This window comes from Pristiophorus japonicus, chromosome 6, assembly GCF_044704955.1.
Source record: "Pristiophorus japonicus isolate sPriJap1 chromosome 6, sPriJap1.hap1, whole genome shotgun sequence".
Classification (NCBI taxonomy): domain Eukaryota; kingdom Metazoa; phylum Chordata; class Chondrichthyes; family Pristiophoridae; genus Pristiophorus; species Pristiophorus japonicus.
Window position 1 is genome coordinate 215,548,768 of NC_091982.1, and position 15,806 is coordinate 215,564,573.

At 44.3% G+C, this 15,806-nt stretch overlaps 1 protein-coding gene across 1 annotated transcript in view; it reads left to right on the plus strand.

Moving 5' to 3' along the window:
* Positions 1–7,889: 7,889 nt before the first annotated feature.
* The window catches only part of ap1s3a (adaptor related protein complex 1 subunit sigma 3a), a 61,977-nt gene continuing 54,060 nt past the window's right edge, over positions 7,890–15,806 (plus strand). Inside the window, exon 1 of the mRNA XM_070882353.1 lies at positions 7,890–7,970. Within this exon, the coding sequence (XP_070738454.1) occupies positions 7,968–7,970 (3 nt within the window). The 5' untranslated portion in view covers positions 7,890–7,967. The remainder of the gene's footprint in view (positions 7,971–15,806) is intronic.

Sequence of the window (15,806 nt, forward strand, 5' to 3'; positions counted from 1 at the left end):
AACCAGTGATAGCACATTATCACACCCTAATCAAATTACTACTGACTAGCCCACCAAAAACAATGACAAAGGTGACATTTGAAAAAAATGTAAAAGGCAAGGATGTGGTAATCATTAACTGATTGGAGAACTCTTCATCTGTTTTCGCTGACTGCAAAGGCAGAACCAATACACAGGGTGGAACCATAACTTGTTTGTTCTACTGTATAAATACATTGTGAAACTGTACCATATTGGGGGTCTCTGCTTAGCCTTTGACTGAGTGAGACTCTTCCTTGCTGCAAGCAAAACTTATTAAAGGAACATCTACCGGAACTGATTGTGTTAGAGTCTTATATTGAGAGTCGGGATTTCTACAACCTCCACCCATCCCTCTACCTACAGTATCACTTCCCCATCTCACTAGCTACCCCTCACACTTGCCCTCATTCTTGTCCAATCATACCAACTAACAACACACAAGGGTAGGCACTTAGAGGTGTTTTAGCCAATGTTCATATAGAGTTTCTGCTAATGTGTTGTCAAACATTGAATTCTTTATTTTGAACACTTTGTGTTCTTGGACATATTTGTGATCACCTTTGGAAGTGGCTAAGTGAGTTGTAGTGAATGGTCAGACATAAGAGTATCCCGCACAATGGAGATGATTGTGAAAGGAATGGCTTGGGTATTGCAGGGATGCTTTATGGTGCTAGTGTGGGATGGTGCAAACCTGGAACATCATGTGGCAGCCATGTTGCCGTGTAAAGTGAAGTAAATGTGGCCATGGTGAGGCCATCCCTGGCCTCCCGGGAAACAATGTGGTCAGGTGCTGATGCCCCATGTCCTGTACAGCATCAGGTGATTCGTGTTGTTGTTGGTGATGCTGGTGTGTTTCGTGATTTTGGGTGTTGGGGCAGTTCATGGGATTCTGAGGACCAAGGTGAGATTTTTTCAAGGGCACCGATGTTGCTGGAACAGGTGAGGTTGAGATGGCAGAAGCAATCTGTCAATGGTGAGAGAGGTTGCTCCAAGGAGGTAACAGTGAATGGAGAGTTCACTGCAAACACTTCCAAACTGCATACAGCTCAAAAGTTTCTTCCAAATCCTGAAACATAGAAAATAGGTGCAGGAGTAGGCCATTCAGCCTTTCGAGCCTGCATGGCCATTCAATAAGATCGATCATTCCCTCAGTACCCCTTTCCTGCTTTCTCTCCATACCCCTTGATCCCCTTAGCCGTAAGGGCCATATCTAACTCCTTCTTGAATATATCCATTGAACTGGCATCATTTACTTTCTGCGGCAGGGAATTCCATAGGTTTACAAGTTTCTCCTCATTTCAGTCCTAAATGGCCTACCCCTTATCCTAAGATTATGTCCCCTGGTTCTGGACTTCCCCAACATCGGGAACATTTTTCCCGCATCTAACCTGTCCAGTCCCGTCAGAAGCTTATATGTTTTTATGAGATCCCCTCTCATCCTTCTAAACTTCAATGAACAAAGGCCCAGTTGATCCAGTCTCTCCTCATATGACAGCCCAGCCATCCTGGGAATCAGTCTGGTGAATCTTCGCTGCACTCCCTCAATAGCAAGAACGTCCTTCCTCAGATTAGGAGACCAAAACTGAACACAATATTCCAGGTGAGGCCTCACCAAGGCCCTGTACAACTGCAGTAAGACCTCCCTGCTCCTATACTCAAATCCTCTAGCTATGAAGGCCAACATACCATTTGCCTTCTTCACCGCCTGCTGTACCTGCATGCCCACTTTCAGTGACTGATGAACCATGACACCCAGGTCTCGTTGCATCTCCCCTTTTACTAATCTGCCGCCATCCAGATAATATTCTGCCTTTGTGTTTTTGCGCCCAAAATGGATAACCTCACATTTATCCACATTATACTGCATCTGCCATGCATTTTCCCACTCACCTAACCTGTCCAAGTCATCCTGCAGCCTCTTAGCGTCCTCCTCACAGCTCACACCGCCACCTAGTTTAGTGTCATCCGCAAACTTGGAGATATTACACTCAATTCCTTCATCTAAATCATTAATGTATATTGCAAAGAGCTGAGGTCCCAGCACTGAGCCCTGCAGCACTCCACTAGTTACTGCCTGCCATTCTGAAAAGGACCCGTTTATCACGACTCTCTACTTCCTGTCTGCCAACCAGTTCTCTATCCACATCAGTACATTACCTCCAAAACCATGTGCTTTGATTTTGCACACCAATCTCCTGTGCGGGACCTTGTCAAAAGCCTTTTGAAAGTCCAAATACACCACATCCACTGGTTCTCCCTTGTCCACTCTGCTAGTTACATCCTCAAAAAATTCCAGAAGATTCATCAAGCATGATTTCCCTTTCATAAATCCATGCTGACTTGGTCCAATCCTGTCACTACTTTCCAAATGCGCTGCTATTTCATCCTTAATGATTGATTCCAACATTTTCCCCACTACTGATGTCAGGCTAACCGGTCTATAATTATCCGTTTTCTCTCTCCCTCCTTTTTTAAAAAGTGGTGTTACATTAGCTACCCTCCAGTCCATAGGAACTGATCCAGAGTCAATAGACTTTTGGAAAATGATCGCCAATGCATCCACTATTTCTAGGGCCACATCCTTAAGTACTCTGGGATGCAGACTATCAGGCCCCGGGGATTTATCGGCCTTCAATCTCATCAATTTCTCTTACACAATTTCCCGCCTGATAAGGATATCCTTCAGTTCCTCCTTCTCACTAGACCTACTGTCCGCAAGTTCATTCAGAAGGTTATTTGTGTCTTCCTTCGTGAAGACAGAACCGAAGTACTTGTTCAATTGGTCTACCATTTCTTTGTTCCCCATTATAAATTCACCTGAATCCAACTGCAAGGGACCTGCGTTTGTCTTCACTAATCTTTTTCTCTTAACATATTTATAGAAGCTTTTGCAGTCAGTTTTTATGTTCCCTGCAAGCTTCCTTTCATACTCTATTTTCCCCCCTCTTAATTAAATCCTTAGTCTTCCTCTGTTGAATTCTAAATGTCTCCCAGTCCTTAGGTTTGTTGCTTTTTCTAGCCAAATTATATGCCTCTTCCTTAGCTTTAACACTATCCTTAATTTCTCTTGTGAGCCATAGTTGAGCCACCTTCCCCATTTTATTCTTACTCCAGACAGGCATGTACAATTGCTGAAGTTCATCCACGTGATCTTTAAATGTTTGCCATTGCTTGTCCACTGTCAACCCTTTAAGTATCCTTTGCCAGTCTATTCTAGCCAATTCATGCCTCATACCGTTGAAGTTACCTTTCCTTAAGTTCAGGACACTAGTTTCCAAATTAACTGTCACTCTCCATCTTAATAAAGAATTCTACCATATTATGGTCACTCTTCCCCAAGGGGCCTTGCACAACTAGATTGCTAATTAGTCCCTTCTCATTACACATCACCCAGTCTAGGATGGCCAGCTCTCTAGTTGGTTCCACGACAAATTGGTCTAGAAAACCATCCCTAATATACTCCAGGAAATCCTCCTCCACCGCATTGCTACCAGTTTGGTTAGCCCAATCAATATGTAGATTAAAGTCGCCCATGATAACTGCTTTCTTGCACACATCCCTTATTTCTTGTTTGATGCTGACCCCAACTTCACTACTACTGTTTGGTGGTCTGTACACAACTCCCACTAGCGTTTTCTGCCCTTTGACGCTCCACCCATACCAATTCCACATCATCCAAGCTAATGTCCCTCCTTACTGTTGCATTAATTTCCTCTTTAACCAGCAACGCCACCCCACCTCCTTTTCGTTTTTATCTATCCTTCCTAAATGCTGAATACCCTTGGATGTTGCGTTCTCAGCCTTGGTCACCCTGGAGCCATGTCGGCATGATGCCAATTACATCATACCCGTTAACTGCTATCTGTGCAGTTAATTCGTCCACCTTATTCCGAATAGTCCTCGCATTAAGGCACAGAGCCTTCAGGCTTGTCTTTTTAACACACTTTGCCCCTTTCGAATTTTGCTGTAATGTGGCCCTTTTTGTTTTTTGTCTTAGGTTTCTCTGCCCTCCACTTTTACTATTCTCCTTTCTATCTTTTACTTCTGACTCCATTTTATTTCCCTCTGTCTCCCTGCATAGGTTCCCATCCCCCTGCCACATTAATTTAACTCCTCCCCAACAGCACTAGCAAACACTCCCCCTAGGACATTGGTTCCGGTCCTGCCGAGGTGCAGACCGTCTGGTTTGTACTGGTCCCACCTCCCCCAGAACAGGCTCCAATGTTCCAGGAATTTGAATCCCTCCCTTCTGCACCACTGCTCAAGCTATGTATTTATCTGAGCTATCCTGCGATTTCTACTCTGACTAGCACGTGGCACTGGTAGCAATCCTGAGATTACTACTTTTGATATCCTACTTTTCAATTTAACTCCTCGCTCCCTAAATTCGTCTCCTAGGACCTCATCCCGTTTTTTACCTATATCGTTGGTACCTATATGCACCACGACAACTGACTGTTCACCCTCCCTTTTCAGAATGTCCTGCACCCGCTCCGAGACATCCTTGATCCTTGCACCAGGGAGGCAAGATGCCATCCTGGAGTCTCGATTGCGGCCGCAGAAATGCCTATCTATTCCCCTTACAATTGAATCCCCTATCACTATCGCTCTCCCACTCTTTTTCCTGCCCTCCTGTGCAGCAGAGCCAGCCACGGTGCTATGAGCTTGGCTGCTGCTGCTCCCCCCTGATGAGTCATCCCCCCCAACAGTACTCTAAGTGGTGTATCTGTTTTGCAGGGGGATGACTGCAGGGGATCCCTGCACTACCTTCCTTGCACTACTCTTCCTGTTGGTCTTCCATTGGCTGTGGACCCTTTACCCGCAGTAAGACCAACTCACTAAATGTGCTATTCACATCTTTCTCAGCAACGTGCATGCTCCAGAGTGAATCCACCCGCAGCTCCAGCTCCGCAACATGGTCCGTCAGGAGCTGCAGGCGGATACACTTCCTACACACGTAGTCGTCAGGGACACCGGAAGCGTCCCTGACTTCCCACATAGTATAGGAGGAGCATAACTCGTGTCCGAGTTCTCCTGCCATGACTTAACCCTTAGATACACTTAAATTGGCAACAACAATGATAAATGTTACTTACTGATAAAGAAAAGAAAAAGAAAAACTACTTACCTATCACCAGCCAATCACTTACCCCCTTGAAGTCACCTTTCGATTTCTTTCTACTTCTTTTTAGCCTCCCTGCTGCAGCTGCACCGGCTGGCCTCAGCAACGAACTCCCGACTTCCACTCCGCCTCCGACAACGCTGCTCCCTGGACTCCCTGCTGTGCCTTTTGTAGGCCTCAGCAACGAACTCCCAACTGCCACTCCGCTTCCGATGACGTTGCTCCCAGGACTCCCTGCTGTGCCTTTTGTAGGCCTCAGCAACGAACTCCCAACTGCCGCTCCGCCTCCGACGATGCTTCAGCTTCAGCTTCTGACATTGGAAAGTGAACAACTGTGAAATGGTAGCTTTTATACCACTTCTGCAGCTGTCAACTTGCCAAAGCAATAGAGAGTCACTGAGAACCCAACACGTTTACCTGGCGTGAAACTCGTTGAAAACTTGGTAAAATGTTTAGTGCCTGGGCAAAATCCTTTTAAATACCTTTAAATTATCTCTTAAGCATCTTAATTGGCCGGCTCACTGCTTGGTGTCGGGTCTGCAATTCACACTCAGACCCGACAGTTGAGAAACTGACATGGAGGCGAGTTCAGAGCGGATTTCCACCCCGCTGTCAATCGCCCAGTTTGAAAGCGGGCCCGCCTCCAATCCCGCACTTGTAGGGCTGGGAAGATCTGGCCAAGGTTTGGGAAGGAGGGGGGAGCAAAAATGAACCCTGCTACTTCCTGGGCATTAATGGATTAGCACAATACAGAGTGAGGGAAAATTACAATAAAAGGTTGGCATGCTTTGTATAATGCATCCTTGCAAGGTGCTGCAGATGTGTCTTACCTTGCCTCCCCTTGTAATGTCATTAACTTTTTGTGGCATTGAGCTGCTATACGTGGTGCAGTACTGTTACCGTTGACTACCCTGGCCATCACCTGCCACTGCTACCATGCTGCTTTCCTACGGGGCCCGCGTCTCTTTAACCCAAACAGTATGGTCTCTCTTTGCCTTTGTGAGGAAGCATGTCCACTGCCTCTTCGCCTAACTGGGGACCTTTTGGCTCTCATTCAAAATTTACAGACATTTATGATAAGTAAATTAGAAGGTGTGTGGCCAAAACAATTTTTGATGGTGTGGCTCATTCAAGGTGTTAAAGGTTTTTAAATGCTGAAGCAGCACATAATTTCCCAACCCTGCAAATGGCAAGCGCCCAATCAGAGGTGGTACTATTGCCAGGAGCTCAGCTGCAAAATGAAAATTAAGTTGATCCCAGAAAATTGGGTGGAGTCAGCCACTTCCATTCAATGAGTGTGAATCCCATTCTGCCATTTTTCCACTCGAATTTTTGCCTTTGCGGAAAATCCTGCTGTGGGAATTCACAATTCTCCACAACATGTAACAACTGAAAATCAGTCAATATTTTTCATTGTGCTCCTGATATAAATTAACCTGAACAAGTTAAGTCAACTTTACAAGAGTCTCCATCATAATTTCAAGAGTAGACATTGACAAGTATTATTGATTTATAAGCATAAAACGCTGGTTAGTTGTATTGTAAGATTGCTTTTTGGTTAAACTAAACATTAAAGATTGAATTGTTAGAGAAGCTGGAAAAAAGTTAATGGGGTAGAAATTCTGACGTTCTCGGGACCGTACGAAGTTTCTACGGACCCGGGAAGGCATTGGAAAAGCCGGTTTTCAGCACGCAATGCGCATGCGCTGAAAGCCGGCTTTTCTGATCTGTCAAGCTGGAGCTTGACAGGTCGTAGCCAGATCGGAAGTGAGGACATTTGTACGTGCAAGATTGTGATATTTACGCATATCTTGCCCAGCAAATGTCCTCAAAAATCTTGCGCCTGCCTACTTTTATAGGCGCAAGTGTTTTAAAACACACAAAAACATATTAAAATAAAGTTATGAAAACATATTTTATTGTTAAAAATCCTCCCCACTACGGTAAGTTTATTTTAAGACATAACTAAAAAAACCTTTTTAAAAATCGGGGAAATATTTTCTTTTATAAGACATTAATAACTTTAATTTAAATGAATCTTAAATATGTAGTGTATATTTTCTATTTTTTATTAGTGTTTTGGGTGTTTGGGGGGGGTTTCTCATTCATAATAATGGGAATTCCAACTTCCCATTATGATGAATGAGAAAATACTTACCTATGATTAGGTGTCCACACACACGTGACTCCTGCGCATGTCCCTACGAGCACACGCTGCGATGTGCAGGGAGAGGAGGCTTGTGGATCGGGAACTCGAGCGGGTGCAGAAGCTTCGGGTAGGTGCACATTTTTCTCTAAAATCTAGTCAAATGTCCGCAGGAAGGAGAAAGCGGAATTTCTACGCCAATATATTTAGAAAAAATTTCACAGGCCAACATAGTTGCCCATTAATGCTCACCCTAATGATGAGCTACAGTGTAAATTACTTTCATTTGTCTGGCCTTCAGTCACCAAAAACTATTATTGACAGTAAAACTCAAAAAGTTTGGCATTCCAAAGTTTGCCATTCGCACAGCCACGAAAATAGCAATAAATCAAATCTTAATATGTACTTTAATTTACTTACAATGTTGATCAGCTTTTCTCTATCCTATCTGTACAAAACATGAAATGTTAAGGATCAGGATAATAAGGCCCGAGGATAATGAAACAAAGACAAGGTATTCTCTACTCTGCAGCTTTACTGCCAGTTAATGTGTAATCCACAGGCAGGGAGGAGCTTAAAACCCAAAGCATTCTGGGATAACTGCCATGGGTTCACAGGAAATGTTTTGTAGTGATTTTGAGAGAGGTTAAAACTTTCTATCTTTCACTCTGAAGCAGAATGGTAAGTTTTTTTTTTGGATTATATTTTATTCCTTGGGAGTGTCTTAAAGATCTAAGTACAGAGTTAAAATGTCAAGTGAGGTTTTCATTTCCTTTACCTGGTTGTGCAGGTGAAAATACAAATACACACCTTGCCTATGTTGAAAGGGAGAGTTTACTATTAGTTAGATGAGACACTGTTGCTGTGTGTAGGAGTGCTTAGTGTGTTTTAATGAGACAGGTTAGGAATGTTGCTTCAGATAATATTAAAGGCTACCAGTTAAAAGTGTTAAATATCAATTGTACCCTGTACCTGATGACCTTGCTAATCAGGTTTGGTGGCATTGCTGAGATGACGGGTGTAGACGTCTCTGAATTTATTTCAATAGAAATCATTACTTTCTCAAAAAAAAGTTCATACTGGTTTTAAAGATTGCAATGTCTTTCAGAAGTAATATTAATGATAAGTCATGTTTGTGCTTTGTACTAATTGCAAACAACCCATGATTCAGGTATTGCATTTTTAAGGAAAAGTACAGCAAATGCTGAAAATCTGTAACAAAGACAGAAAATATACAGTAGGTCCAGTAACACCTGGAAATAGGTTATTTCAAATGTCAACCCAGCGTCAAAACAGAAAAAAAACTTTCAAAAAACCAGCAGCAGGTTTAAAAATGAATCTTGTATAAACTACAGAACATTTTAGAATTCCATAAATTTTTCAAACTTAAAAATACAACATAAATCAATTAATCTCTTTAATCCGTAGAGCACTAAACATCTTCCAAATTGCACACATTCATGCAATTTTTATGAGTTATAATGTAGAATTGTCGTATATTTGTGACGGTGAGTGTAAAACAGATTGAACTTGAAACCTCTTGTAGGACTGGCATCAATATTACAAAGGCCCATCTAAGGAGCAGGCCTGATACTAAGTCAGATTTTAGACACCTGGTTAACGAGGCTTGCAATTTGAATCCCCAACACATCCACCATCTTGGTGTTTTCCTCCTCCACCACCACCACCACCTGAACTGAGCCTCAGTTGGTAGCACTCTTCCCTATGAATCAGAGGTTGTGGGTTCAAGTCCCACTCCAGAGACTTGAACATAAAAATCTAGTGGTATGGTAGCATAGTGGTTATGTTACTGGATTAATAATCCGGAGACGTGAGTTCAAATCCCACCACAGCAATTTAAATTCAATGAATTAAATAAACCTGGAATTAAAAAGCTAGGGGGAAGTATCGGTAATAATGATAATGAAATGACCATATTATCGGGAAAAACTCACCTGGTTCACTAATGTCCTTTTTAGGGAAGGAAATCTGCCATAAGAACATAAGAATTTGGAACAGGAGTAGGCCAACTAGCCCCTCGAGCCTACTCCGCCATTCAATAAGATCATGGCTGATCTGGCTGTGGACTCAGCTCCATTTACCCGCCCGCTCCCCATAACCCTTAATTCCCTTATTGGTTAAAAATCTACTATCTGTGATTTGAATACATTCAATGAGCTAGCCTCAACTGCTTCCTTGGGCAGAGAATTCCACAGATTCACAACCCTCTGGGAGAAGAAATTCCTTCTCAACTCGGTTTTAAATTGGCTCCCCCGTATTTTGAGGCTGTGCCCCCTAGTTCTAGTCTCCCCGACCAGTGGAAACAACCTCTCTGCCTCTATCTTGTCTATCCCTTTCATTATTTTAAATGTTTCTATAAGATCACCCCTCATCCTTCTGAACTCCAACGAGTAAAGACCCAGTCTACTCAATCTATCATCATAAGGTAACCCCCTCATCTCTGGAATCAGCCTCGTGAATCGTCTTTGTACCCCCTCCAAAGCTAGTATATCCTTCCTTATGTAAGGTGACCAAAACTGCACACAGTACTCCAGGTGTGGCCTCACCAATACCTTGCCATCTTTACCCGGTGTGCTCTATATGTGACTCCAGACCCACAGCAATGTGGTTGACTCTTAACTGCCCTCTGAAATGGCCAATTCAGTTGTATCAAACCACTACAACAAAAGTCAGCACTATGGGAGTACCTTCACCACATGGACTGCAGCGGTTCAAGAAGGCGGCTCACTACCACCTTCTCGAGGGCAATTAGAGTTGCGCAATAAATGCTGTCCTTGCCAGCGATGCCCACATCCCATGAACGAATTAATAAAAAACTCCCAGTGCAGTACTGAGGGAGCGCTGCACTGTCAGAGGTGCTGCGTTTCAGATGAGACATTAAACCGAGGCCCTGTCTGATCTCTCGGTTAGATGTAAAAGACTATTTTTGAAGAAGAGCAGGGAATTTATCCTCGGTGTCCGAGACAATATTTATCCCTCAACCAACATCACTAAAACAGATTATCTGGTCATTATCACATTGCTGTTTGTGGGAGCTTGCTGTGCACAAATTGGCTACTGTATTTTCTATATTACAACAGCAACTACACTTCAAAAGTGCTACATTGGCTGTAAAGTGCTTTGGGATGTCCTGAATTCATGAAAGGCGCTATATAAATGCAAGTCCTTCTTCTTCCCTCATTACATAGTTGGACTCTCCTGTACCACCTGCCACAATGAAAAAATAATTGAGTACCTAAAAGAAAAACTTCTGTGTGTCTGCGATATACAACTTTAATATACAAAAATATTAAGAGTATGTTATGGTGCAAAGCTAGTCACCAATAAAAACCGAACAGTTCTACTACATCCGTGGATTAAAATACAATCTTAAATATAACCACTTCATTTTGATTTTGGTGTACATGTGGTTTAGCAGTCTTAAATGGGCCAGAAAGGGAGGGTGAATTAAAGCAAAGTGAAAATGAGAGAAAAACACTAGACTACGTTAATTTATATTATTTTAATAACAGTTGGTAATGCACAACTATAATTATTTCCCAACATGTAGCTATATACACAAGGTTTTGATGTTGGCTAAATTGTTACTAATGGTCAATTCAGACGCATAAAATGTTCCTGTCTGTTTCATTTACATGGGTTACTTTTTGGGGAAAAAAATATAAACTGGAGCTCTTTCAAAATACAAGCTAATTCTGGGTTTTCAGTGACCAGGCATGACATGATATGACATCAATTCATGGCATAACACCAAAAATTGTAGCACCCAATTAAACCATAAACCAGGTGACAGTTGTACAAACAACCCTGAAGGTCACAAACAATGTACTCGCTGTAAATATACATGGAGTCATGGAAAGGATCTTTGCTCTTTCATGTAAATCTGAACCATGAATGGAAACAGTGATTATTATTCAGAGGTTATGTATAGGACTTACAATTTGAGTGCCTTTGCACATACAGGAAGAATTAATGTGGACTTTAATCCTGAAATTCTGAAGTTTCAATAAAAGGCTCATATTCAAGCCAGACATCTCTTTCAGCAGTAGTGCTGTTTATTATCATCATCATATCTTAAATGTTACCTGTTTAAAGTCTGCCTTAGATATTCTCTTCGATACTGTGGTGCTAGTCACTCATGTGAACAGCATGAGTGTCTTGCATTTAAGGGTGTGCCTGTAACACCAGTCATCATCATAGGCGATCCCTCGTATCGAGGATGACTTGCTTCCACGCCAAAAAGGGATGAGGTCACAGTGTTTCAATGAGGGACCTAATATTCCAGGATCCGAACTACATGTTGAAGGGGGGGGAAGATGCCTGTGCGTGGATTTTTTTTAACGTGTGGTGGCTGTTGCACACCAGCCACCATACTGGTTTGACAGAGCTAGGTCTTGGTCCAGTGGCAAGGATTAACCAAGACGACTGGAGACCAGCTTTGTTGCACAGACCTAGTGCGCACACATATTGCAGTGTGGGCTAGCCCGTGCTGCCCTAGTCGCTCGCCTCTCCTGGGCCCTGATCACTCGCCGCTCCTGATGTATTTTCCCATGCTCCAATCAGTGACCTGTGGTGTCCTTCACCATGGGCTTTGACACCTTGATTCTCACCGAAAAAAAACTTAAGATATTCTACTTTTAAGTATGTTCACCATCTATCAACATTATGAACAGTGCTGTTCCTTAGGTACTCCACTGGTCATAACTGTCCACTTCGATTAGAACTGATACAACAGTTTGCCACCCTTTTTTCTTACCATTTAACTAATTTAGATTTCAATTTACAACATGTGCCTTTAATGACTTGTTTAAAAAAAAATCACACATGGTTCATTTTGAACTTCATTCACTCAACTATTCCTGGATTAATTCCATCTCGTGCCATTATCTTATGAATATTCAAACACTGCAGTTATTTTATTAATCATTTGGTAGCAAATCTCAGTATCTAATTGTAAGCTAACATAAACTGAGGTAACCCCTGTGATTTTAAACTGACTAGCATGTCTTTCACACATGATCTCACGTGCGTTTCTCCAATCTTTTTGAAGACGGGCTGAAACACTTGCTAAGACGAGACCAGAGATCAGTTGTAACAATCAAAACAAATTCTACTGACTACAGCCAACGAACTTGTCACTGATGTAATGTAAAGCGCTTTGGGACGTCCTGAGTTTTTTAAGGATGTAACTAGTAGAGTGGATAAGAGACAACCAGTGGATGTGGTGTATTTGGACTTTCAAAAGGCTTTTGACAAGGTCCCACACAAGAGATTAGTGTGCAAAATTAAGGCACATGGTATTGGGGGTAATGTATTGACGTGGATAGAGAACTGGTTGGCAGACAGGAAGCAAAGAATGGGAATAAACGGGTCCTTTTCAGAATGGCATTGCAGTGATTACTGGGGTGCCACAGGGTTCAGTGCTGGGACCCCAGCTATTTACAATATACATTAATGATTTAGACAAAGGAATTGAAGGTAATATATCCAAGTTTGCAGATGACATGAAGCTGGGTGGCAGTGCGAGCTGTGAGGAGGATGATAAGAGACTGCAGGGGGCTTGGACAGGTTAGGTGAATGGGCAAATGCATGGCAGATGCAGTATAATATGGATAAATGTGAGGTTATCCACTTTGGTGGCAAAAACAGGAAGGCTGAATGGTGACAGATTAGTAAAAGGGGAGGTGCAAAGAGACCTGGGTGTCAAGGTACATCAGTCATTGAAGGTAGACATGCAGGTACAGCAGACAGTAAAGAAAGCAAATGGCATACTGGCCTTCAGAGTGAGGGGATTTGAGTATAGGAGCAGGGAGGTCTTACTGCAGTTGTACAGGGCCTTGGTGAGATCACACCTAGAATATTGTGTGCAGTTTTGGTCTTCTAATCTGAGGAAGGACATCCTTTCTATTGAGGGAGTGCAGCGAAGGTACACCAGACTGATTCCCGGGATGGCAGGACTGACATACGAGGAAAGACTGGATCGGCTAGGCTTATACTCACTGGAATTTAGAAGAATGAGAGGGGATCTCATAGAAACTTATAAAATTCTGACAGGACTGGACAGGTTAGATGCAAGTAGAATGTTCCTGATTGTTGGGAAAATCCAGAACCAGGGGTCACAGTCTAAGGAGAAGGGGTAAGCCATATAGGACCGAGATGAAGAGAAACTTTTTCACCCAGAGAGTTGTGAACCTATGGAATTTTCTGCCACAGAAAGTTGTTGAGTCCAGTTCATTCGACATATTCAAAAGGGAGTTAGATGTGGCCCTTATGGCTAAAGGGATAAGGGGGTATGGAGAGAAGGCAGGGGTGGGGTACTGAGGTTGCATGATCATATTGAATGGCAGTGCAGGCTCGAAGGGCCGAATGGCCTGCTCCTGCACCTACTTTCTATGTTTCTATATAAATGCAAATTTTCTTTTCTTTCTCTCTCTCTCTCTCTCTCTCTCTCTCTCTCTCTCTCTATCTTCAGGTTTGCTTCTCTCGGGGTGGCGGCGCTGTTTTTGGCATTAACAATACTTCTTAAAAACAAACCAGAACTTTAAGCTTCTAGGTTTTGGAACTATTTATCCTTTTTCTCTGTCTGTTAATTCTGGCTTGAGGAGGCAGTGGGGCAATGTGTCCGACACAATCCCAGGCAGGGATCCACCAACAGGCCTGTCGACCAACTGCTCACTCACCCAGGGGTATATCTTCTGCAGACATGTCCTGCTGTGTCCGCATGAATAGAACTGTCCTCCCCACAGTGGGTCTGAAGATTTGTTTGGCCGTCTGAGACAAATGATAAATTGTTTAATGTCTCTGGTCATTCTGGCTTTGTTTTAAAATGCAACCTTTAAACATAACTCAATGCCACAATCCTTTCTCTGGAGAGAGAGAGAGAAAAAAAAAATCAAAAAATCCCAAAATGAAATAATACACAAGGTGGCACTGAGGATAAAGTGTACTGCATTACATCTGGTACAAGTCAACCAAAAATAATGGCTGACCACTGAATTGCTAAGATGTCCTAGAGTAACTAATTCTCTACTATCTTCACAATTTCATTCCTGGACAGAAGATACATGCTTAACTTTAGACCTTTAAACTTGCTGTCCTAGTACTCAACTTAATCAGCATCAAAGCTTGACAAACATTTAAGTGCATGAAGTGCAGACTGCAGCAATATATGCTAGTTCTTTGCAGGATATTGATTGGTACCTGCTATTTTCCTGGGTACCTTTCAGATATCAGGCAGTAATGTAGTGCTTGGCTCTTCAGGATCACCAACGAGTAGCAACTGATCTGAGTCTTGGTAGTGTCATGTGAGAACTGTTAAATGGCACCATCTAGTGAGTTTAGTCAGAAACACATTCTTCTCAAAGACTGCACTGTTTTCAATAGTACTTTTTTTTAGGTTCTTTTCCATTCCACAGTATATCTTGTGATACTTGAAACAATTTATAAATAATCCAATGATGTGAAATGTTCTAGCTCTGCGTGTTTCTATGGGCCCAAGTTTTGGGCCTGCCTAGAATGGCGTAGCCCCTACCTGGACGCCTGTTTTTCGCACCCGAACTCTGCGCCTAAAAAATACCTGTAGATTCTCTGGCTCCCTGCAGGTCCTTTGGAGCTCGGCGCAGCGCAGCACGAGCTGTGGGGGGCTGAGCCAAGTTCCAGCGCTGAAATCAGTGCCGGGACATCTGCACAGGCGCAGCATGTGCAGTAGCTCCAGGCACCTGAAACTGTGTGGGAGGGGCCCGAAGCACGCAGCCCCTAGCCCTGGCCGAATGGGCTCACTGGAGCTGCGAGGATCAGGCTGCACCTCTCTCGTCCAGCTCCTGCTCTGGCTCCAGCTTCCTCCCCTGTTTAGCTGGCTCTCTCAACCCCCCGCCAGCTCCCGGTCCGCCCCCCCTGGACCCTCCGCCGCTCTCCCTCTCCCCACCCCTCCCTCCCCCTCTCCCCACCCCTCCCTCCCCCTTCCCCCTCTCCTCCCCCCCTCCCTCCCCTCTCCCTCCCCCCTCCCCCTCCCTCCCCACCCCTCCCTCCACCTCTCCCCCACCCCTCCCTCCCCCTCTCCCCACCCCTCCCTCCCCCTCTCCCCACCCCTCCCTCTCCCTCCCCCCCTCCCTCTCCCTCTCCCCACCCCTCCCTCTCCCTCTCCCACCCCTCCCTCTCCCCTCTCCCCACCCCTCCCTCTCCCTCTCCCCACCCCTCCTCCTCCCCTCCCCACCCCTCTCCCTCTCCCCTCCCCCTCCCTCCCTCTCCCTCTCCCCACCCCCCCTCTCCCTCTCCCCACCCCCCCCTCTCCCTCTCCCCACCCCCCCTCTCCCTCTCACCACCCCCCCCTCTCCCTCTCCCCCACCCCTCCCTCCCTCCCTCTCTCCCCACCCCTCCCTCCCTCCCTCTCTCCCCACCCCCCCTCCCTCTCTCCCCACCCCTCCCTCCCTCTCTCCCCACCCCTCCCTCCCTCTCTCCCCCCACCCCTCCCTCCCTCTCTCCCCACCCCTCCCTCCC